The sequence below is a fragment of the Nannobrachium achirus genome, assembly GCF_963921795.1.
Source record: "Nannobrachium achirus genome assembly, chromosome: 6".
Classification (NCBI taxonomy): domain Eukaryota; kingdom Metazoa; phylum Chordata; class Actinopteri; order Myctophiformes; family Myctophidae; genus Nannobrachium; species Nannobrachium achirus.
Window position 1 is genome coordinate 52,336,746 of NC_137815.1, and position 26,451 is coordinate 52,363,196.

The 26,451-nt window shown below is 41.5% G+C and overlaps 2 protein-coding genes across 5 annotated transcripts in view; both read right to left on the reverse strand.

Moving 5' to 3' along the window:
- Positions 1 to 25,276, reverse strand: part of hdac11 (histone deacetylase 11) — a 39,146-nt gene extending 13,870 nt beyond the window's left edge. Inside the window, exons 1-8 of one of the 4 annotated variants that reach the window (XM_080728561.1) lie at positions 25,094 to 25,276; positions 22,568 to 22,631; positions 18,922 to 19,058; positions 18,074 to 18,174; positions 13,432 to 13,548; positions 8,458 to 8,500; positions 6,256 to 6,332; positions 5,488 to 5,550 (exon numbers count right to left, since the gene is read on the reverse strand). In XM_080728561.1, the coding sequence (XP_080584687.1) occupies positions 5,488 to 5,550; positions 6,256 to 6,332; positions 8,458 to 8,500; positions 13,432 to 13,548; positions 18,074 to 18,174; positions 18,922 to 19,058; positions 22,568 to 22,602 (573 nt within the window). In that variant the 5' untranslated portion in view covers positions 22,603 to 22,631; positions 25,094 to 25,276. Of the gene's footprint in view, positions 1 to 5,487; positions 5,551 to 6,255; positions 6,333 to 8,457; positions 8,501 to 13,431; positions 13,549 to 18,073; positions 18,175 to 18,921; positions 19,062 to 22,567; positions 22,632 to 25,089 lie in introns of all 4 variants that reach the window. The other 3 variants (XM_080728558.1, XM_080728560.1, XM_080728559.1) reach the window with 3 other exon arrangements.
- On the reverse strand, positions 11,129 to 12,169 carry LOC308286346 (kelch domain-containing protein 3-like; the record flags this gene model as incomplete). The annotated part of the gene is made up of 1 exon (XM_080727343.1): positions 11,129 to 12,169. One exon carries the CDS (start codon positions 12,167 to 12,169, stop codon positions 11,129 to 11,131), a length of 1,041 nt encoding a protein of 346 aa, XP_080583469.1.
- Positions 25,277 to 26,451: the final 1,175 nt, after the last annotated feature.

The window sequence follows — 26,451 nt, forward strand, 5'->3', positions numbered from 1 at the left end:
CACACTGTGTCTGGATGATTACAAAAATAATGGCGCTAGAAGTGTTAAAATTGCCGAGGGTGGGTGGGTCAACCGACTAGACTAAACGTTAACATTACAAATGACTAAAATATGACTTAATCAAACTATAAATCTAAATTTACTGTCAAAATGAACTTTTCATCGCATAATAATGATGAATGAGGGAGGCTAGAATTTGAAAATAAACAGCCATGGGCAGGAAGCATACAGTGGCCTTACTTCCACATGCACAAAAGGCTTGGCATCATTGCCTACCTAACCTTAAGTTATACAACTGGACTTGTCATTGTTGTGTAATTCAGGGATGTTTTAGAGAGGACACAGAGTAGGCTGGTGAGCATTATAGGACTCATATTGCATCCTATATGATAGAGTGGAAAGGCAAAACAAACACTGGTACCGGTTAATTTTCAAGGCAGCTGATAGGACTTTACCATTGTATATTAAATATTTGCTGGGATGGCATCCTGGAACATATATAGGACACGCTCCAATGACTGGCACATGCTAAATGTCCCCGGGGGAAAGAGTGAACTGGGAAAAACAGCAAACCACTTGAAATGCTACAGCTTAAATTAAATGTCTGTTCTCCCATAACATACAGTCAATTTAAATATTTAATTGCAGACTATACCCACAAATGACTGCAACTGTTTTTAATATACAGTATCACACATTACTATGTTAGGGGAACGTTTCTGTTTTGTTTTGTTTTATTATTGATGTGAATATTGATGTGGTACAGTGATGTACCTCCACAACACTGCAAATGAGGGCAACCTCAATATCTTTGACTGAATGAATGAATGAATGAATGAATGAATGAATTAATTAATGAATGAATGAATGAATGAAAGGCTAAAAGTAATGCTTATGATGTGTGTGTTGTTTTGTGTGAAAAAAAAGAGAAAATAAACATATTGTTTAAAAAATAAAAAAATAAAAATAAAAAGAAAGCATCTAAATGGCACAATTATATACCACCTCTATATACTGTTCCTAACATTTTGAACATTTGTGGTTAAGAAAAAAAGACTTGTTCTCCAAGACCCAGAATAAAATAATGCGACAGGTCTAATAAACCTGTGATTTGTAACAACATTAATAGTCCCTCGAGGTGGCTGTAAAAATTAATGGACAGCGTTATGCCCATAATACTACTATTTGGCAATCTCCATCCTGTCCTGAAATGGAAATGAAACCAAAATTCTATCGGTTGAGACAGAGCGGGGGGTGGGTTAATAAATGCTATTGGTTGGGAGCTTGTCAAGGTGATTGAAAAAAGACTTTAAATTAGTGACTGGAAGCATGAATTATTTATGGCAACGTTAATTAAGGTAATAAAATCAAGTGGAAAGTTCAGTAAAAACCCATCCACTTGAATAGTTATTGATTTGACCCCAGCACTGGGGAAACAGCGAAACTAGCGGTCGTTCATATGAACTCTCTCTCAAATGCTTCCGCTTAAAAGGCCCCACAGACGAAACGCGATGTTGGGTCGGATCAGATCTCGTGCCCGGGGGTTTATCGGTGTTCATTTCAAACGACAGTAATCCTCGGTCTTGAATTCGGGCCCGGTATATCCCGCTGTGCCAAGTGAAATATCTGAGACCATTACAAATGAGCCAGATATCCTGGATGACCACCCCTAGCGATCTCGGGCCAGAGTTGATTGGGGAAAAAGTTTTATTTTATTTTTTCTGGCAGTTGATTGAATAAAGAAACAAGGCTCCAGCCTCGGTTCTCAAACTATGTGCCCGAGTCTCCCGACCCAACGTGGGGTCGCGGAAGGTGCCATGGGCTCGCACATTGACGACCATACTACTGTGTATAACGTCTATTTGCCCTTCAACTATAAAATATATATTGTTTTTTATGAGACACGCATTGTAATTAGGCTATGCTCCCAAATCCATTTATTACCTTCTGTTTGCATATGCAATGAGTCCTGCAGTGCTGCCAATCTGTTGAAGGTGAAAATCATGGAGGTTTTTTAGCGAGGTGAAACGCCATCAAAAGCCACCTCGAAGATGCAGGTTGGAACTCACTTATATGGAGCTCAAATTAATCATTACATCATTGCGCGAAACTAGGCCAGATAAATAATTAGCGCATCAGTTCCAGGTGGTGGTCCGCTCTCAAAAGTGGCCAAGCTTCTTCTCATCATTGAGAATGCTTGCAGGTGTGCATGTTCAATATAGGAAATTGCCCATTACATCAAAGTGAGCCTTTCTCCGCACAAAAAAAGAAAGAGAGGTTTAAACTTGAACTCAGTCTGTGACTGTCCCACCTTAAGCGCCTTCAACCAACACTGTCAGAGTAGCACTTGTATAGGTCGATTTAGAACCCTTTTAATTTATTAATATATTAGGCTGAGTCGTGAACCTTTTTCATGTAATAGGCCTATCCATCTTCGCGTTCGTTGATAGCCAAAAGCAGATACAAGCTCACAATGCACTGTGCCATAGCTGCGTCTACAGAGAACAGATCTGTTATTTTGGGAACATAGCCTAACCACGCTGCGCATTTTGATGACCAAATAATCCTGTGTGCACTGTAATATTACGTGGGAATGATATACCTTTGTGGGAATGATATACCTTTTTGAACAATAGCCTAAATTGCGTGGTGTTAATGAGTTGTGGTCATACAACACCAAACAAAACAAGAAAAAAGACCGCACGTAGTAAAAAAGAAAAAAAAATCCCAAGGAATGTATGTCTCTCTGACTTTGAGTATGATGACATTAGGCTATATGAATAATAATGTGGCATATAGCATCAACCAGCATTTTAACGGCAACCAGCCAGACATTGGGCTTTGCAGGCATGGGCTTTGCCGACCAAAATAAATAAATAATGAATATATTGTTGTAACCAACAGCGTGAAGCGAACGACGCGTCCTCTCCCTTTCCACACATTCCCCAGCTTATGGAGATGGTAACCAAATGGACCCTATTAATCTTCTTGAGGGCGTATAATGAAACCGCCGTAGGCCTATGGCTCCATTTGGTTTCATAATCATGCGTGTTGAAATATTAGCGCTACAAGCTCACGACATTTTGATCTTGTGTTGAATGTCTCACTTTATAGATAGGCCTATTATAATTATATATTCAGTTATTTTTTGGCAAGCGAGACATCTGGCTCTGCATGACTACTAGATATTAAGTTAACTATAAAAATAAGAACAGATATTGCATCTGTGATAAAGTGGAAAGGATCCCAGCGCGCGTCTCGCTCCTCTGGTAGGTGTAGCCTAAATTGTTTTACGCATAGTTAAGAAGGGCATAATAATGCAGTCGTCCAGTATGATTTCATTCACTATACATATTTTAAAAGATTACAGTCTCCATCACTGCCACTCTTCTGGAATGTTTGTACCCAAACTTTCGCAGTGTGCAATGTGATGCGCATCCAAGACACGGCTGAGAGTGTCGCATCTCCAATATCATTGATTTAATAAAATCCATTGCCTCATCCAAGCCTTCAACCAACTGTCCAAAAAAGGATGATGATAGCCCAATATATTATTATCTTTTATAAATATAAAAAATATATTATATATATATGGGGAAAGGCTTTCGTGAGGTGATAGAATAGGCCTACACTGCCTTGTCGCCAAATGACTGCGCAGAAGAAAAAAAGGGGAAAAAAAGAACGCTATAGGCTATAACGTTTTTGAACAAGTGATTACAACATTTTAGGGAGAAAGAAGGCTAAAGTAAAAAGTAAGTAGGCTAATAATAATAATAAAGGTGTAGGCTGTTCTATTGTGAGGTGACAGAATAGCCTACACTCTGCGCAGCCTAAAAAAAGGGAGGAGCTGGCTTCATATAATCTCAAGCAATCCCGTGAGCTCATTCAGACGACAATAATTGTAAAGGATTCCTACCCGATGACCCGAGAATATCAAGCTTTTTTGATATTATCGGGAGCGCTCCCGACGAGTCCCGAGGTCATAAAAAGCCAATTAACATAATCCGATCGTGTCGGGGTACTGTTCAAGCCCAAGACCGATTCCGGGGCCGACCAAACGATTTTCCCGGGGGGTCATCCCGAAATCTGATCGGGGAGCCTCGGCTCCGGGATCGGCTCAATGTGTACGGGCCTTAACACAGTGTTTCTCAACCATTTTCTGGATCAGGGCCCACTTGAAAATCTGTTTGCAGCCCACCCATCTCACAATCCTTGCATAGTTTGTTAGACAGTCACTGGAAGCATCTCTAACACAAGATATTGTGTTAGAGGGACTACTAAATGCATGATTCCCCCCCCCAGTCACAATGGCTTGTCATTACATGGCCACCCTTGAAAGCTTGCATAAGTACAATGGTGACCTTGTGTTCTTCCCCAGTGCAGTGCTTGTTTTACTCCACTGTGGGGACAACAAGGACAATAGGGACAACAGAGACACAACAGGGCACGACAGCTAGGATCAATGTTGCAACAAGACTTGGGCTCAAGCCTTCCAGCCTCTCATAGTCTGAACTGACGTCAACCGCTAACGCAAGTGCTGTAGTGTGAGAGGCTGCAAGGACTCAACGTGGTATAAATAGGTATGCGACGACACTGTGGAGGTGACTCCATCTTTCAGTACACAACTTTAATAAATGTCAAAAGTGCCACTTGGCTGAAACCAATGTTGATTTTGACGGCACATTTTGATTTAGTTTGTCATTTTTAGTCGACTAAATCCGGTGGATGAGGTCAAAATGTTGCTTTGTGAGCTTATCCACAACTTTCCAACGTCCCATCGTGCATTGCGCAGAAGGCGTGCGGCATTTCCGGCGTCGCAGCCGAGAGTGATCTACAAGCTCACAACGGTTGCATCTGCAACGCGACGTGAGCTTGTATGTCTGCTGTTAACCAGAAGTGTCCCGCAAATAATTCTACAGTAAATTCTGGCTGAAACAGGTGGATAGATCAGCATATTTCTACTATTTTTAAGATTATTATTTTTTAAACATAAAATAGTGCCTAATGCTTAACTTAGGAAGCCCTTGTTGTGAAACACTACTCTAGTCAACAGTTTAAACAAAGGTGTACACTAACCTCTTCAGCCTTGTATATATTTTGGAAATAGCAGATCTATGAGCTCACACAATGTACAACAAGGTATTACGATGCGACACTTGTAGATCAGCCATTTTCAAAAGCTTTTTTTATGCATTTTGAACTTGTGAAATGGGACATGCTAAACAATGAGTACTTGAGTGCTTATTTCGATGCACATACCATTGTACTTTTACTCTTTTACTTTGTACATTTTGAATACGAGACTTCTACTTGTAACAGAGTATTTCTACATTGCATTATTGATACCTCTACTTAAGTAAAACCTACTTCTTCCCTCTTCCATCACTGAGCCCTATTGATGACTGACACGGTAAAAGATGGATGCTGTTGTGTCATCAGTGTCAGCTCCTCACATTGAACGTCAGGAACAGAACGGCCGTGACTCACCTGATGAGCGTCCAGGTCGATGATGGCCGCCCTGGAGACCCCTTCCACCCGCTCAAACAGAAACTGAGAGACGAGAGAGGAGAGATATTCGCTCAATCATCTGGATGACACCACCGTCACCTCTTTTCTCAGTAAAATGGACCTGCACCGCAGCTTCTGGGGGTTTCAATCCACCATGGCTGTCGAGCGTCTATACCAGTGATTTTCAACCTTTTCACACCGTGACCCCCCCATACCATGACAAGCAATTGGAATTGTAGGAGCTGAGGCATTATTATTTGACAATTTTGCCAATGTTTGACCAGTTTTTATAGTGTAGTTTGTAATTGCCTTTTTTTCCCTTTTCCATTTCTTTTTTATTATAAACTTTTGCAGTAAAAAGGCCACACACACACACACACACACACACACACACACACACACACACACACAAACACACAAACACACAAACACACACACACACACACACACACACAGGTTACATCGAGTTTTTCCATGTATACCAAATCTTGTGGCCAAAAATAGCCTATCTACGAACTCAAAACGTAACAATGAACATACAACATTCATTCATGAAACAAATTATAAAAACGTAAGATCATATATGGAGATAGAGGTTTCTGCCTGCTTTCAAGGACAATTCCTTTTGAACGATACAGCAAGCTCTGACAGTCTGTGGAAACGGAAGGACACTTCCATTGCATATGCATAATTAGCATAATACATTCTCATTTCAGCCACTGACGTCGCAGACAGGTTCAGCCTTACCTTGATGGCTAGAGTGATGTCGGCGTACGCACAGAAGCCGCCCCCCTTGTCACCGGAGCAGTGATGGAATCCTCCTCCTGAGAGACACAGAGAGAAGTCGATCATGGCTCAGTGTCACATCTATTAGACATGGCTGTGGCGCGCTCGCTGTCCGACAGGTCTATTACTCAAAATGACCATAATTGGCCCCTTTAAGTAGGGCCATTATCGAGTGTATTGTTAGTTAGAGGAATGGCCACTGTTCCCCCCCTCACAGGCCTGCTGCAGCAACAATGTGATCATCGATACAGGAATGAGGGTCGTTCAATGTGGTGTTGGAAGACCTGTCGAGAGTCCATGTGGTATTATAATATGGCAAGACTGAGATAATAGGCGCAATGCAGGGCAGCCATATTGGCATGATTGGATTGTTGATGTTACTTCCTTCACAGCTGTTACTGATGATACTAATTATTCAAAAATAGCACATCATATCAACTTGACGTGAAAACGTTTGAGAACCACTGGCCTAAATATCTTACAACATTGGTTTTATTTCCAAAATGTGCGCAAAGCTTGTTTGGGGAAACTAAGTAACGGCCTTGATGATTGAAGTTCTCCTGTGAAATAAACGTCTATCTGTAAGCTGAAGGCATCAAAGCCCTCCAATTATTATTGTTGTTATTACAATGTTGTAACCCATTTTCACCCAGTGCCAATTGCCTAAGCTGTAATGCTGGGCACTACTCTACCTCTGCCAACCTGGGGAGAGCCCCAAACTGAGCTCATGCTTCCTTCAAAGCATGAGGAGCAAGCAGGTCACTTCTTATCACCTGACGGGGGAGATTCCCCGGTAGGATGTAGCACTTGAAGGAACACGTTATTCCAACCAGTTCCTTTCCCCACCATCAGGCGCCCCAGCTGACCAGGGGGAGGCATTATAGAGACCAGGATTACTGCATGTTTGTTGTGAGGGTACCTACCCTAGAGGACACTGGGAGAACATGCAAACCCTGCACAGAAAGGCCCTTTCGCCAACCCCACCAGCATGGGCACTGATGACACAGAGAAGAGAACACGCCCCCAGCTCTAAACCAGGACCTTCTAGCTGTGAGGCGACAGCACTACTGACTTCGTCACCGTGCCTCTCAAAGCCCTCCATTCATGACACACTCTTAAAACTGGTGGAAAGTTAAACGTGGGGCTGGTTGGCAGACGGTTGGCTAGAAAGCACCAAGCACTAAGGTTCCAAGAATCTGGAAATGGTTCTAGAACCAAAGTTATTTCAAAGATAAAAGGTAAAAACAGAAAAAAAAAACGTGGCAGAGGCGGATTAATTAACACTTTAGCTGCCAGTTCCCCCTTAAGACGTCGCGAGACCTCTTACCTGGTTACCATGGTAAATAGGTGCCCCTGCCGTGGCTCGTGAGCAAAACAACTCCATATCCCATGATGCATAGCGGCAACGCGCTGCCATCGACTACATTTAATCATAGACACCCATTCATCTGGGATTCATTCACAGCCCTGTTTCTCCTCCTCAGTCTCTCTCATAACAAGTCGTGCGTCATTTTTTTCTTCTCCACGCTAAAGACCACATGTGCGCCCGTCATGTTTCTATTTTCGAAAACCGTAAAATATTTGGAATAGATTTTAACATTGACACAAACTGACACACAAATCTTCTCTCATGGGAGTCCCTGGCATCTCTTCAGATGGGGTCCACAGTCAAATACTGTCATATCAATATTATATATTTGTCATATCTTGATTTATCTTATTTATTTATTTTAAAATTGCTAGGGCTGAGGTGCTCTATTCTACAAAGGCAGAGTTCAGTAACTACGCACAAGAATGGTTTAAAAGTGTTACAGCTGATCAGCCAAATGAGATAAAGGCATACAAGTGATATTACACTGATTGTATATCTGTTCTTGAGCTAATTGTTCAAGAACAATTGAAGGCTAATTTGACCTTTGGGCGACACAAATAAGTTGGTGTGTCCGAAAACGTAGTTACTGCACTCTGCCTTTGTAGGGCAGTATAATAAATGCATTTCTGTGGACAGGGCTCCGTGAACGGAACATTATTAGGCATAAGTAAAGAGCATCACACACATTGAATGCTGCGGTCGAACTGATGAATGGAGATGGAAATCTATCAGCATTAGAAGGTTCCTCTCACAGGTGCATTCAAGGCTGTTCATATTGGAACTGAACTCACCTACATTGATCGCCCATCCTCGCTCAATGGCCAGCTTCCCTGCCTGAGGAGAAAGACAGATCCCTTCAATACATCATCTGATTTTGTCTGTACACACCATCTCTATAGTCATGTGGTCAAGAAGGATCTGTCAGATGTTTCACAATCCATCCTGATGGCTAAGATTGTCATCTGAAGTTTGCAGTCTTTTTGAACAAAATCCCTCAAATCATGAACTTTTTTGATTGCCATGAAATTTTGCACGCACATTCCCACTAGGTTTAGGGAGAAATGCCACCCTTTTCACATTGTCCTATTATAGCGCCACCAGATGGCCAAACATCACGCAGATCTGCACATGATCTCTATAGTAAAGTGATCAAAACAGATTGTTCAGAATTTTCTTATTCCATCCCGATTGGCGAATTCCGAACATTGCTGGCCCATAATAACCTACCTGAACTGGTGGAGACCTGTGCTCCGAGAAGCACTTTTTCCAGTTATTTATTATTTTTACATTTTATATTTGTATTATTATAATACATTTTGCCACTGCTACCTTCAATGTAGAATGCAAGGCAAACTGCTTATAATTTCACTGGCAGAATAGACAAACCACCATGTCCTCCCAAGAATGAACACACAATGCACTTATTTCTCACTCCGTAAATCAATTAATCAATGGCAAACACACCATAGTATAGCTAGGCATTATGCAATATGACCAGGGAAAACATTGCAACAGAAACCCTTTCAACGGTTTTAGTCTCATAAATAAATATATGTTACTTATAACATATCAAAAATCTATGCCTTTAGAGCTTCTACTGATAGCAATGATGGCAGAGATGGTAATATTGGTGGTAATGGTTGTGGTGATGTGGATTATAAGAAGAAGAAGATATAGTATTAATTACAACAGTAATAATAATTCAAATGCTTAAATAATGGTTATTTGTGTATAATAGCTTATATGGATCCAGGTAAATCTATATAATGACACGTGTATTGAAGGATGGGTGTGGGATTGCTTTTGTCTTTGGGTTAAGTATTTAAATCTGGACATTATTGTATTTGTTTGGCTTAATTGGCTACTGTAGAATCTTCAATCATTGTAACATTTTTTTAAAAACTAAAACTATGGTTTTGTATGTAGGATAGGCACTAAAAGCTTTTAGCTTCAACCTATTCCTTTTGATCACCTTTATTTAACAGTTTGCTTACGTTGATGTATGACTTTATTGATACTGGTAAAGGTTATCAAATAAAGACCTGCCCCTTACTGCCCTTCCAGCCAATAGCATGTGTTTCCAGTTGCTTTCCGGGCTTGTAGACCTGCTAACGCATTGTTTGTTCATAAACAGGTCCAGCTGGCTCTCTTCACATAATGTGAAAATGAAAGTGGAAAATGCATTCAGAAATGTGGAAATATACGATCTAGGAGCTTGCGGTGCGTTGTGAGCTTGTAGATCGGCTATTTTCGGCGTGCAACGCCGCACTTAACACAGTATGATCAAGCCTTTACGGGAGATGCAGCATACGGCATGGATTTACACACAGAGTGGGGAATTCGTTCAACATACAATGCTGCATTCAAGTTCATAAGAGTTCTGTAATTCTGCAATTCTCTTGAATGTTGCATTCGGATACGGCATAGAAAGGGGGTATTTTCATTTCTTTCATCATAATAAAAGCTGCATTCACGGTCTGGAGGGGGGGGGGGCACTTTTTACAGCCGGGTAAAAGGGCAGGGGCTCAAGCCACCATTGATGTCTGTGTGCAGTCTGTGCACGTGCCTGACCACAACAGTCTCAACCATGACAGGGAAGAGGGGAAAAAGGGGGAAAAAAAGAGAAAATATAAAAATAATAAAAAATGTCTTTCCCGCTCCCACTTAATCTCCTTCACACCCATCTATTTCCTGAAGTTCTCTTCCATAACTTTGGCTAAAGCATCCCCTTGTTTCTGCATTAATTCCTGATGGAGATCAACAGGGCTTAGAAGTTTCCATGCGAGAGTGCCATCACCAACTCAGGAGTCCCAAATTGGTGCCCTCCACACCCTCCTGTATAGCATCAGGGTCTTGAGTGCTGCATTGGCTCCCAATGTCCATTTGCTTGCCACCAGTTCCAGGTGCCTGACGCAGTTCCCTGCCAGCCTCACCCTTCTCTCTCTGACCTCATCTGTGACCTGTGGTAGGCCCCCGTAGAGGGCCACATATCTGATGTGGTCCGTCCATGTGACATCAAGTACCATTCGTAGCATTCCTGTGTAGACCCCATCCAGGGCATTTTCCTGTTGTGCTGTGAGGGTCTATGTCTCAGCTCCATACTGTCTCCACTGTGAGGGGCCGTGTCTCATGTCCATACTGTCTCCACTGTGATGGTCCATGTCTCAGCACCCCATACAGCAAGTACTGTCTCCAGCCGCCATACAGCAATACTGACTCCACTGTGGTTACGAACAGCCGGCTCTTGAGGTCTTCACCAATGTTAATTTTCCACACTGTTTAGTTCCTGGAGGGCATCATGAGCAGATCCTTGTGCTGTGCTTTGTTTCCCATGTGAGAGAAGCCTTTTTAATGGCGGTACCTCCTCACCTTTCCTCATCTTCTGTCCCATTGCCTGAACTGCTCTTCTTGTTTTTTGTGGGCTCACCCTGTTTGAAGCAAAAACACTGAAGTACTTTTGAGTTACTGCCAGCCATGACTAATGACTGCCAGCTCCCACCTGATGTCATGCGGGAGTCCCGACTGCTCCAGACCGTTCTGAATAACCGCTAGCTTGCATAGCGTCTTCAGAGTAGGACTTAAGTCTAAGATGTACAGGTCACTAGATTCAAAGCCATATCCTCCAAAGAGGATGATACGATCACCAACCATGCAACAGCACATCCTATACTTCTCAGACATCGGGTGGTTCCCCTTGGGCTCAACCTTCTTCCAGGAGTAGGTCTCCGGATTGAATTTACACAGATCATTGAACATCCGGTTGTGATCACGGTTGTAACCACCAAATATGTACAGCTCCCCGTTGTAGGCAAAGGCTGAATGACACCATCGTCGTCCGGGAAGATGCTGTGGAGGCGTGTGCAGCCAGAAGTTGGTCTCTGTGTCAAACACTTTGACGCTTTGGTAGTCCTTGTCTCGGGGACCTTGGCCTCCAAATACAAACATCTTTGTCCCGATGATGGTGGCAGAGTGACACGATGAAACGGGCGGCAAAGAGCCTCTGGTGCCAATTAAAGACCAGACCATCGTGGCGGTGTCCAATTTGTAGACATCATTAGTGCAACCGGCCAGCTGGGTGTATCCTCCATAGATATACATGAACTTCTCCAAGACACAGGCTGAATGCCCCCACCTCACCGCGGGAATGGTCCCGGAAACCACTGGGCTGAACCATCTGTGGGCGTTGACGTCAAATGCATAAAGAATGTTGTTTTCCCGATAATACACCCCCCATATGTAGATCTGGGGGGTGTAGTTATCTTCTATCAGCACAGCTGTGTTCAAGTAGCACATGGAGGGAACCTCGCGTTCTCCACTTCCAGTTGCCACCGGGGGCAACTTCGTCCAGAGCAAAGACACTGTGTTTAAGATGTGCACATCGATCTGAACCCTGTCGTTGGCACTGCTGTTCCCTCTGAAGAGGTACACCTTGTGGGCCACTGCCACAGCAGCATGACGGCTTTTATCTGGTTCTCCCTTCAGATGCACCGTCCAGCGCAACATTTAACACCCTCAGTAACCTTATATGACCACAAAATATTCACATCCTTATTCCGCCAAAAGAATGAATATGCTATGACTTATATTGGTACAACGGTACAAATATCATGCTAAGTTTGGCCAATCCATGAGGCCGATGGGTGGATTTGTCCAATCGTGGAAGCCGATACACATTTATTCATCTATAAGTCACCAAATCTCTGTGTGTCAGTCTGTCCGGGGAATAACACAGAGGGCGATATACATGAAATAAAAAGCATGAATGCGAGCCTGAACTTGGGTCTGAGGGAGAGACAGACCCAACAGAGACCTAACTCAGTGGTTTTCTACCTGTGGGTTGGGACACCCAGGGGTCCCAGGGGTCAGATGACCTTTAAGATCTTTTTAACCCCCCCCCCCCCCCCCCAAACTAAAAACAAAAAGACCATTACTGCATCAAAATAAAAACATCTCAAACAATTGCCAAATAATAATCTAAGAAATATTATCTGCTATTTTTCTGCTAACATGTAATGCTTGAGGCATTACATTACAACATGTAATGCCTCAACTACAATTTCAAGTACTTATCAGGGAGTGCTTATCAGGGTGGGGGGGGGGTCCCCAGTTCAAATATGATTATGTTGGGGGGTCGCAGACTGAAAAGGATGAGAACCACTGGCTTGACTGATTTGAAGGGATTCCTTATAGGCCAAACATACCCTAAACGTGTCTTATTGTGGGGGCCTCGCAGGGCTTCGCATGACAGTTGTGCCGAGCTTCTCATAATGTTTGTCGGGTATCGCATGACGTTTGTGCAAAGCTTTGTGAGACATCTGTGTAGTTTTGCCTAATAGGGAAAATTGATGACACTGCCTTGGCAGACTCTAAAGGTTTCATGACATAAAAGTATGTTTATGATCATGCCCAGATATCGCGAGACTATCCATTTTTGCCAGTCTGACAATTAAATCTCGCAATACTGCAGAGCCTGCAATGATTCCTGCAGCTGTTAAATGTCTTTTAAAAAATAATCCATTTAGTTTGTCATAATAGCCGATCTGCAGGCGCACAACGCGGCACGCATAGAATAACTTAATGTCTTAGTTCTACTGGATTTCTTCTCCACTAGTGCCTCCCTAAACATTTTTATGTATTTACGAAATTGTCAATATATTTACTCACAGGTTTAATCATCAATGGCTTAGTTTTTTTATTTCGTCTTCGTCAGTGAAAAAGGTATTCGACGGACATTTCTAATCTATAAAATTAATAGCGCAACCTACCATGATGGTGCCTCCTGTCTGAGTCCTCAGTGGCTTCAGGACCTTCCTCTGGACAAGGAAGTTGGGCAGGAACATGACGGGAGGGATTTCTGTGATGGTCGCTACCACCAGTGACCACTGTGGACAAACACAATTTACACATTAAAAACACAGAGCGAAACACAGAGCGATTTACAGTAAGAAAGGTAAACACGAGGTAATAAATCAAATGCACAGAAATAGTCATCTAGATCATAGGTAAACCAAGAACCTATCATCAGTCTAAACAGTATAATATAAATAAGTATTATACTTTCAGTCTGTACATTGAAACTATTCACACTATAGGATGCCAGGTCATTGACTTACACTATAACAAAGGTTCCCAAACTTGTCAAGCCAGGACCCCCCAAAATAATCATATTTGAAATGGGGACTTCCCAAAGAAATACATTTAACTGGGTGGTTCTGGCAATTTTTGGGGCAAGGACACTTGGCCTTTGTGCCCACAAAAACACCAAAGGCCAAATGCCAGGGCAGGAAGGCCATCAAATAAAACAAGATTTTAGTCCATTGAAAGAATTAATTGAATTGAATTGAAGGGTTGAGGATGATTTTAAATGTAATATGTAGACTATCTGCAGTGAAATAAATACATTATGGTATTTACAATCTGATCAATGCTCAGCCCATCCAAAATCAATATTGACAAGAAGGAGACAAAGGAGAAAGTGGTACTGTCAGCTGGGGCATTAATGCCACTGTGGCCTCAGGGCACAAGGCCAAACTGAGGGGCAACTCTGGCCATTGCCTTCGTGGCCTCCCTGAAATTCCTGCCTTGTTTCTGGTAATGTCACTAACTGCTCATTTTGTATGTCTGTGGCAAAAACATATGATGTTTGACGTGTACAACTCTGCTAGTGTACAAATGGAACCAAATGGACCCATTACGAGTCCATTTGGTTCCATTTGTACAGTCCCAGAGTTGCATTAACAGGGATAAAAGGGAAGGGAAAAGCTTAGCACAGAATGCTGCTGACACCTGCTTTCCTGCGTCTGTCTGGCATAGAGCCTCTGATATGAAAATAGAGATACAGTATAGAAAGAATGCTAATTCACATGAGATTATAGAGATAACGTCTCTGGAGCCTGCCTCTGAGATATGCTTCTATATTCGGCAGAGGAGAGCAGAAAGGAATAAATCCTCCATGAGACAGCTACTGATACTGTAACCTTGTTCCCTTCGCTGTAATGGGAGATTTGCAGTCACGTTGACCTTTGATATACAGTGGTATAAAAAGTACTCAAATGTTTTACTTAAAGGGGAAGACCACCCATTTTCAATATTGAACTGTGTCATTAATATACCTTAGAGGAGTTGTGTGGAAATAGAAAAAAGTTCCCCCCCTTCTGTTTTGCCTAGAACTGGAGGATTGATTTTGGGGTTTGTATTTGTAAGTACAATGTGTGATGTCATCAAGTTGTACTTTACAATACAAACCCCAAAATCAATCCTCCAGTTCTAGGCAACACAGAAGAGGGGGAACTTTTTTTCTATTTCCACACAACTCCTCTAAGGTATATTAATGACACAGTTCAATATTGAAAATGGGTGGTCTTCCCCTTTAAGTAAAAGCATCAATACGGCAAAAAATGTACTTGAGTAAATTAGTACTGGTATCAAAATGTGTGTAAAGTACCAAAAGTAGAACGTTTTCAAATGTATAATATTCGTGGCAGCCCAAATCATCTTAAATGCGTCTCTGCATCTCTGTACGTACGTACGTACAGTATATATGAATGTACGTCATCAATCCACATATCTCGAGAACCGTTCGACCCACCAACTCAAATTCGACACACGCGTCACATGCGACCAGAGGGAGTGCAGTGCCCGGCGTCGAGTCGGTTGGATAGGCGGTTGTCCAGAACCGTCAGAAAAGGCTCTGGCCCAAATTAGCCAATTGATTGCCATGGCAACCTCAGCCTAAGCTATACTGATAACTACTTCCTTAGTAACACTGAAAACTGTTACTTTGAAGGATACTTTTGATGCTTTTGTGTGCTGCTGTAGTATGATCAAGTAGCAGCATTCATTTATGAAAAAACACAAAAGGCTGGAATATGGAGATAAGAGGTTTCTGCCTGACAGTATTTTGTCTTCCCTTTCTTTCTTCTATGGAAAATAACAGTAAGATGGGAACGATGCACAAAAACATATTTCACCCACTTCTTTACTTATGTAAACCTGTGATGTGACAATACTCATTCTGATAGTCTGGAATGTTGGACATACTGTAGAGTGAGAGTAGTGAGATTAGCAGATCTACAAGCTCACAACGAGAGGCTTCGCACCGCATTGAGAGCTTGTAGATCGGCTATTTTCACTACTTACTTATTATATTTTATATATGGAATTTCTTAGATGTGTTTGCTTGTTTGTTTGAAAATGTATACAATTATTAAAAAAATAAAATAAAAATAAATAAATAATAATTATATATATACGGTATATATATATATATATATATATATATATATATATAAATCAAAATGATACTGTATTTCTCAAAAGGTTTTCCATCTTTTGGAATATATATTTTAATTTATTTTTTGTAAGAAAAGAAATGGGATTTTTACTCGAGCGGTGACCCACTGCACTGTAGACACACATGCATCCATCTTAGTCTTCCTCTAATTCAGAGTGCTCATACATACAGTACGCCGTTCCATCATTTTACACAATACCGACATCAGAGCTATAAGAATCCATCTGCAGAAGTGGAACCACCAGACAAAACCATCCATCCATCCACACTGCATTAAATTAAACCTAATCTCTCACCCAGTTTATCATTTCTTTAAAATAATACCACAATCTATGTGTGTCAGGGGTGATATTAGCCCCGGTCTGAACCGGATCCGTCACTTCTTTGTGTGAGAAGAACGTCATTCATCACATCACAATTCTCTTCACAAAAATGTATCTTCCATTCATCTCTCTCTCGCTCTCTCTCTTGTGTCCTCCTCAGCCCTTCTCCTCCCATCACAGTAGAGTTATGAACATCATTTAAAACCAGGGGTCTTCAACGTTTATCAATCCCAGGACCCCTTAGTTGAGAAATGAAGCAGGGACGCCCCCAGCCCCCCACTACATATTGGATTCATGTTAAATGTGTTTTCAGACATTTAACCACTTAAAACCTAACTTTGTAAACTTGACCGTTGGTTCTGTACTTGGTCTGCATCTAAACCAAACCTCTTCGCCGAGAATAGCAGATCAACAACACGTTGTGAGCTTGTAGATTGTCTATTTTGGCATACGTTACCCCTAGAATAGGAGAAAAAAACTAAAAGATTTGGCAGCCACCCTGTAGTATCCCTAGGGGAAAAAATATGTTTATTTTCTCACATCCCTAGTTTATATTCTATACCATTAGTTGTACACTGAAATAGGTGGATATTACCTCTATACATAGCATTAGTTGAACATGAGGGTTGCTTAATTATCTCACCGACTGAAGAGCGTCTGCTTTCAATCTACTTGATTTGCCTTTGTTTTCCCACTTACCTTTAATTGTGTGTTACGTAACACCACTGCACAGCGGCAGAAACTCTGCGTGCGTGCGTGCGTGCGTGCCTGCGTGTGTGCGTGCGTGCGTGTGTGCGTGCGTGTGTGTGTGTGAGAGATAAATAAATTACAGGAGGATGACTCATGCTCATTGTAAGCACTAGCAGATGAGCTATCATCAAAACCTGATTTATTTGGACAGGGTTCCATTTCAAGTCAACTAAATACTATACTCTGTTTCAAGTAAAAGGCCTGTATTCACAATTGTACTAGAGTAGTTATTTTAAATCAGATCTACAATCTCACAACAACCCATTATGACACATTGAGAGCTTGTAGATGGGCTATTTTTTTATAGATAAAGCACAAAATAAAGGCTTAAATAGTTAATGTATGTTTTGTAATAATCCTATATTAACACTTTTAATGCCAGCCTATTTCTGTGTTTTTTTCACAACCACAAGAGAGCGATGTCTACACGTCTATCCGTTCTGCCCAGTCTTTTCTATGGCCTGGGTGACGCCAAAATCCACGATCACTACACTCTATCCAACCATACTAACGCAATTAGCAAATAGCACACGTCAACTACTTTCGCACCAGGCGCTCCGTGCACGCGCTCCGTGCATGTGATGGTAACGATAGGAAGCGGGCTGCACCACACTTCCCAGATCTTTTTTCGGATTGAAGCTGCGACTTACAGCTGAGGAGATATACGTGTTTATATTTATAATAGAATCTAACCAGAATCATAACAAAAGGCGACCCAGAACGGATCGCGCACTTCCGGGTTCCGGTTCAATCACATGATCCGCCGCTGGATGCAAACATAGGTTACAGATGATACCACTGTTTTATGATTTCTGCAAAAAATATGTTTTTTGAGTTGTTTCATAACCAAAAATTCCTATTTCCGTCAATCTTCATCGCTGGCATAAATGCCTAATTAATGACTCTGAGTTAAATGTCAACATGACAACTTTTTTTTTCTTTTTTTCTTTTTTTTAGTCTTGCATGGCATAAAGTTTCAGCGATGAATCGCACTCCAAGCACTTAATTAGTTTTTTATTTCAACCAGACAGACAGGTATACCTTCAGACTACGTAGGTATCGTTTGGTATGGACCACCAGTAGATCTTCCTCTGTAGCCTCCCGGGCCTCCACGATGTTCCCATCACTGATCAGCTGCTCCTCTGACAGAGAAAGACAAACACCAACATGGGAGCACCGGAATCAAACCGGGAGCCCTCCAAGGAGCTCTAAGTGCTGAGCCACTCAGCCAGCCCCCCTTTTATTATCATTATATGGCTGAATAAATAAATGACAACCCTAGCATTAGATTGTACCTGAGGTATAGAATAATGTTTTACATGCACATACACACACTCCTATACAGGGAATTCTCTCTAATTAGCGCTGCCTGCCTGGCCGTTAGCCCATGCGCGCGGACACACACACACTTTTCAATTTTTCAAAGGAGCTTTATTGGCATGAAAAAACATACGTTTACATTGCCAAAGCAAGTATCACAAATACAACACACACACACACACACACACACACACACACACACACACACACACACACACACACACACACACACACACACACACACACACACACACACACACACACACACACACACACACACACAGAGAGAGAGTTCTGTGACTTACAGTAGGTGTCCAATACTTTATATATCGTTGCTGTCAGGTACAAACCTTGTATCTCCATGTTTCAACTTTTCATGTTTTTTTTATCCAATGAATTGATGTAATAATGACGTGCCCAAAATGGGGAGGCCAGGTTGAAAGTGGTTAAGTGTGTGGGTTTTATAGTTATTGAACCAATGAAACATATCAACAAGAGCTTGTTTTTCCCCATTTCCTAAAAAGTAACAGTTTTGTGTCATTTTTTTATTTTTTTTGTCATAATAGTACCTTTTAGAAAGTGAATCACTTTCCCCCACTTGCCGGCGTCGAAGGCATGCAGCTTCTCCAGACCCATGAAGGTGATGTTGTAGTCTGGATGGTAGACTATAGGCAGACATGTTGGAGGAATGCTGCTGTATAGACCACTGCTGACGGACAGACAAATTACAAAGTCAAATTCAAAGCATGTTAACCCACTTTCAACCCAGTGCAAGGCCGCGACCCCCCAAAATAATCATTATTTGAACTGGGGACCCCCCACCCTGACAAGCACTTGAAGTTGTAGGCATTACATCTAGTTTGACTCGGTTCCAAAGATAAATACTGTATTTTGAAAATTGGCCTAGCGGACCACCCAAGCGCACACATATAGGCTCTGATGCCTGGCGATACGCCGCGGGTTCAAGTCCCGAAAACAAATGTCTATTTCTAGAAATGTCTAAAACTTTCAACGACACAAAAAAAAAACAATACAAACTCTAAAACATTTCTAAAGGAATTCAAAAACCAAATAAAAATTAAACCTTTCTAAGAAACAAATATAAAAATTCAATGTATAAAATGTTATTTAGTCCAATCTGTAATACAATATTTACTTATACAATCGCTATTGTAGAGTGTGTTAATAAATGGAACTAAAAACAACTTGTTTTATCTTTTCCCGAAGGGCTCCCAGTTCTAATCCGGGCTCCCCCTGAGTTAATGTCGAATAGTCCTTGAGCAAGACTCTTGAACCCAGTTGCTCCCGGTGAGCGGGTTGGTGCCTTGCATGGTTTCCTCTGCCATCGGTGTATGTGTGTGAATGGGTGAATGTAATTCACAATCTATGTAAAGCTCCTTGGATAAAAGCGCAATATAAATGCACCATTTACCATTTTAAGATGCAAATGCGATATATAAAATTGCAAAGGCAAGCGAAAAATCACTATTAAAAACATGAAATAAAAGGGAAACTGTAACTACCATTGACGAATGAATTTCCCCCGTGATATTGACACTTTGACCGGTCATATTGGACACATTGCTTGCCAAGCCTGGGAAGTGGGGACACCTGCTCCCCAGGTGCATGGGCTCATTCAGCCTTGCCGCCCCAAAATTACAGCAGTTCTGCTGTAAACTGGTGGAAACGCAAGCCGGTTCCAAGAATTTAGAACAGAACCAGTTCTAGAACCAAAGCTATTTTGGTGGTTACTTTGAGAACCACATGTGCTTGGCTAGCTATAGGCTAGGCCAGGGCACCCTCAATGGACGACTACCGGCTCCGCCCCCTCCAGAAGCTGCCTCCGCCACTATCACAGGGCGCCGCTATTGGCTTCATTCACTTCAATGGGAAATACGGCGGATTGTACACACATTTTACACATTAAATACTAATTCAGTGTTGGACCCAGAGCTTCGAAATCTCTTCCTGGTCCGTCGGCAGGGCAAGGCATGCGTTGGAGGAAGGTGTAGTAGCCTACACGGCTAATGGAACAAAACTATGGAACAAAACCGCAGAGGAATATTTGGGGAAAAAAAGAATGAGGAAGCCCCTGTCTGTTGGACCACAGATCGCCGTTTTTTTATATCAAAAAGCCGATTTAAATATGAATACACTGTGTTGGCTAAAAGGCCATTGACCCATGACTACAACACCTTATTTGTTATGTAAAATAGCTACTGATAAAGTAGCCTAATGATGAATGATAATGAACAACGCGAAGTGTATTTCTGACATGCAGCAGGATGTGTGCACTGTGCAGGTGCGTCACAAGAGGGGGGAGAGGGACTGGGTTACTAAGGCCCATGGTGGAAGGGCCTTAATTATTTTATACTTTAGCTATTGAAAAATAGCAGATATAAACTCGAGGGTGCCGCGCTGCGAGCTTGTATATCTGCTATTTTTGAAATCCCCAGATGAAGAACATTCATGTGGGCCCGCAGTGAATCCTTGTACCCAGGGCCCAGAATTTGGTGCGACGACACCCTTGTTGGTTTTGTGACTCGCGCGGCTAAAACTTTTCGGAATCGAGACGTTTTAACGCCAGAGATATCAAATGTTCTAGATTTATAAGCAATCGGCATGATAAGAAACATGTAGGCCTAGCCTACATTTGAAGCAGTTTATTCTGGTTGTTGTGAAATAAGAGAAATAGACAGAATAGGATACTGCCTACCTCATTCGTCGCTATAGGCTGTTTAAACACCATCATCACAGTCTTCACAGATCAAATAAATTATACATTAACACGCCGTTTAGGCGTCAAATTCACTTGTAGGTATATTTATTAGGTTGTTGTCTTTCTTACCTTATGTACACAACTGTCCAGTCCAGTGATAAGTTGCTTTATATCAGATGAAGTAGCCTATTCCTTGGTGCTTCTTCATATAAACACATACAATGTTTGTGTTGGTATAAATGAGTAGCCTACACATTTTCTCAGTTCATATGACTTGATGAAAGTAACTCATATTCCGCCCAGGTCAATAACACTAATCATTGTAATGGCATGAATCGATCTAAACAAATAAAGTCTGTGCTGATAATGATGATGGTAGTATGCTTATGGCTTATGTTAGGCAGGCCACTTAATAGATATAGACCTATAGATAGATATCTTTATTATCCCAAGGGGGATAATCAGTAGCTATTTAACATAACAAATAAGGTGTTGATGTTATAGTCATGCGCCATTTAGCCAATACAGTGTATTCATATTTAAATCTTTCCGAGTCAGTGTAAAACGGCTCTGAATCCAGCAGAGAACTTCTGTATTCTCTGCTGCTTTGTTTTAATAGGCCTAGGCCTACTACATATTTTTCTAATTTCATGCCAGGTCTTGTTGACGGATTTGGAAGAGATTTCAAGGCTCTGGGTCCAAAACGCGACATGCAGTGTGTCTGTGTGTGACATTCTCCTCCATCGTGCTGACAGTGTTGTTGAATGACTGTCGGACTTCAAAGCAGTAACGTGGAGGGAAAGTTGGGGGCGGAGCTACCGGGAGTCATGGATTGCCCTTCATTTGAAGGATGTGCAACCTCTGCAGTCTGCACACAGCCGTGTGACTTTCCTACTAGTTCATTGATCTTGAGGTACATTGAAGTGCAAACTAGCTGGCTTTGGGACATACCTACAGTCATAGATAAAGAGAAGTCTGCATGCTTCAGCCAGGCTCGTCGGTGCTCAACAGGGACAAAATGCATCAGAAATAATACCTGGGCCCTTCAGGAGAGACTACAGAATAAAAATAAAAAATACTGGAGCACTCGACTGGTCTTCAAGTTCTTTATTTTGCAGGGGTGATGTTTCCACTTTTGTCTTCCTCTGTTTGACTCTGAGGAAGACGAAAAGTGGAAACAGATCTACAAGCTTGCAGCGCGGCAATAAGTGACACGATGCAAGCTTGTACATCTGCTATTTTTGAATATCCAACATAAATGGATATGGTTAAAATGATCGTGATGCTACTTTTGCTGTGATTGGCTACTTTTCCTGGGGACATCCAAACCCCCTCAATGACTCCTGAGTCCTGGGGGTCCCAGGACCCCACTTTGAGAACCAATGTTGTACAGTATGTGTTGTTGTTTATAGTCTAGTTGTCTGATAACTGGAAAGGAGTGTGTCCTTGTGAGACAATAACGTGTAAAGTCTAGTATTTGTTGTTTGTGCTCTTACCTTTTTTTCTGTTCACTATCTTCTTTGTGAGACATTTTCCCCAGCACGCATTTCTTGTTCTCATCTGCACATGAAAAACATATAACTGTAAAATACTACATCTGACTGCACATGAAAAACATACAAACATCAAATGCTATATCCTACATCTGATATATACATACAAATGTTTATTTTTTAAATTTATTTTGTATTGTATTTTATGTTAAAATCTCTGCTTTTTGATTCCCTGGCCAGGGCTGAGTTGTAAAAGAGAATTAAGAGATAATACATATCTCAAAGGGACCCACCTGGTCAGTGGTAGCTAAGTAATTTTATTCAAGTACTGTGCTTACTGTAAGTACAATTTTGAGGTACTTTAACTTTACTGGAGTATTTCCAATTTCCAGTACTTTTACTTCTACTCCACTACATCTCAGAGGCAAATATTGTATCTACTTTTACTCCACTACAATTATTTGAACACTTTATAGTTACTAGTTACTTTATAGATTGTGATTACCGGTATTACTGCAAAACACACATTAACCACTTCAGCCCCATAAACTGTACATTTCAGCCATTTAGAAACAGCAGATCTACAAGCTCACAATGTGTCAAGATGTGATGCATTGTGAGCTTGTAGAGCTGCTTTTTCAAAATATTATTATAGTTTTTTTTTTACGTTATTATGAGTATTTTTACTTTTGGTACTAGAAGTACATTTTGATACCAATACTTTTGGTACTTTAAGTAGGCTTACATTTTGATGTTGTACTTTTACTCAACTACATTTTTTATTCCAGAGTTTTTATTTTTATTTTTTATTGATTGATTGAAGAGCTTATTAGCAGTTTACAATAGAAAAAAGTACAGTTTCATGACAGCACAAATCACTGGTACAAAGTCAACTGAAAGGAAATCCTAGTAAGCATTACGGCTTATTTACACAGGAACCACTTTATGTATCTCATATAACATTGAAAGACAGAAGGATAGAACATAGTACTTACAGTACATAAGATAACATCAATTACAAAAGGGGGGGTGGAAACATGGGGGCTTAGTCTCGAGTAGCAGACGCCTGAAGGTGACTTTTCATACCTATTTTGAAGGAGGCTAGGGATTCATTCCACCATTTGTTCCCTCCCCACTAGCTCCTTTTGGAACCCCTCACTCCACTGCTACGCAGCTCAGAGATGGGGTTCCGCTGTTAGCGATCACTTCTTACCTTTGGTGAACATTCTATCCAAAAAGTGACGGTCCCATGTTTTTTAGACATTCCGGAAGTTGCGGCCGCATAGGAAAACATTACTGCCTCCCCTGGTCACGTGGTATACACACAACGGGGAAACACAGAACCGGCTGACCTAATGAGCGATATAAAGTCTTTATTTCATCGATTTTCTTCCACGATAAAGAAGTAAAACGATTATAGATCAGCAGAAACCCGTCACTTTTTGGATAGAATGTTCACCAAAGGTAAGAAGTGATCGCTAACAGCGGATCGTCCACCCAGCCGGAAGATTCTAGAATGCGACCAGTAGGAACCCCATCTCGGAGCTGCGTAGCAGTGGAGTGAGGGGTTCCGAAAGGAGCTACCTACCCACCAAGTAAGAGTGCATCCATTTCACTACTGTGCTGTCAAGACCGATAGCTTTAAGTTTATCAATCAGAATAGAGTGATCGACGGTGTCAAATGCCTTCTGGAGGTCCAGTATGACCATGCCGCAATATTTGCCAACGTGAATGTCAGTGGAATGGGACTAAGCCAGTTTTACTTGTTTCTACAAACCTAGCCCAGCACTACCCTCCCCTGCCCCTTCTTTGAATATACTTTAATACTGTTTGTAAAGGCTTACTGTTTTTTGTTCTTTCTTTCTTTTTTTTTTACTGACTATATCTACTGCATAGTACTGTGTTCTATTCGTCTGTCATTCAATGTTATATGAGATGCTTTAATGGTTTCCTGTGGAAATAAGCTTAGTCTTTTCTAGGATCTCCTTTTAGTAGACCTTTTACCAGTGAACTGTACTGTCATGAAACTGTACCTTTTCCTATGCAAACTTCTAATAAAGTCTTCAATCAATCAATCAATCAATCAATCAATCAATCAATCAATCAATACTTTTACTTGAGTAAAAAGTACTTTTTCTACCACTGCTCAAAGGGAACTACCTGGTTAAATAGATATGAATACATATAAATAATACAAAATAAATGGGTCCCGACCACAGGTCCCGACCCACGGTTTGGGAACCAGTGGTAGTCCTAGCAGTGCCAGTGACGCATGCGCAGTGCGCACTGTCGCGCAGCAGCAGCACAAACAGAGAGCTAAAGACGCAAACACAAGGAAGAACATTCTTCTTCTTCTTCTTCTACACAACCAATGTGCAATAAGCGTTTCTTTTTGTACTCATTTAAACATTATTTTACGTTGCATCTCTTCTTCGTGTTGTCGTGGTTTACAGCCACAGCTTAGCTATCATTGTGTCTTGTGTGAGGCTTGGAAACGCATCGCATCAAACATTAACAGATTGGACTCACCTGCTGCAAAGAAATACCACAACACACACGCACAGAACGCAACGCACGGAACACAACAGACGCTGGTCTTGGAGGGGGTCAGTGCAGAATCATGTTCCTCGCCTAAACGGGATTATTTCTGTGTAACAACAACAGCAACGACAACAAACGCAGCAACATTTCCCACGGACTACACTACTGTCAGTGCGCTCCTGTCAAGTGCTGCGCAACGTGCGTAAGCTACGTAGAGGACGTAGAACGGCTCATTGCAGCAGAGCAGCGGGTTTCCGTCGCTTACGTTACGCTGGCTGCGCACTTGGCACAGATTAGAACAGCACAGAGAGAGTGAGTCGTGACTCGTGAGTGACACACAGGCATTGTTGTTCATTCTATCTCTGAGACCCCAATTTATTTTGTAAAATCTATGTTAATTTAACGAGACCATTTGGTTCAATTTGTACACACTGAGTTACATAGCCTACCCATAAGGGCCCATTTGGTTCTTATTAAATTATCATTTAGCTGGGGACCCCCTGGAACTCCCGACCCTCAAGTACCCCCCGAGAACCAATGGTTTACATACATTACTACGCTGGCTGCACTCTCCACTTGGCACAGATTAGAAGAGCACAGACAGAGTGGCATTGTTATTCACCACTAGAGTCTAGAACAGTGGGTTTAACCCTTTTCATATCAAGGTCCATTTTTTATTTATTTGAGCCACGGACCACATGAGATTTAGCCTCTCTGCCAGACCCACAACTATTTTATTATAGTTGGAGATTTAAGTCCACAATTCCTTGCTGTATTGATTTAGTCCAGCAGCCCCTGAGGTGGGGTGTGAAATTTGGTATAAAGTTTGTTTTATTGGCCTAAAATATTGTCTATATTAATACATTCATCCTGCTGACCGGCTGGCAGCACTGAGCAATGTTTTTTAGAGCGTAAAATGAAATGAAATAAAATTTGGTTTCATTTTACACTCAGAGATAAAGATCTATAAGTGTCCATTTGGTCACCAACTCTCCATCATTTAGCTGGGACCACCTGGAAGTTAACCCCCTGATGGACCACTGGTGTTCCCCGGCTCACTGGTTGAGAACCACTGCACTAGAACAAAACTCGGTGTAAACATGATGTGATTTCATTTTATGTTAGACTTTATTTTGACTTTGTCGTTGGTGATTTTCAACCTTAGTAATAATAAAGATGTCATTTGATGATATTATATGTTTGTCACCTAGAATACACTTTCTCAAACATATGGGGGGACCCGTTTTGGGTCGCTGACCATTTATTTTATTGGTAAAGGCCAGGGTAAATCTTTCAATACCTGAAAAGATAAACAATACTGTATAAACCCCGTGCAGTATCCATAT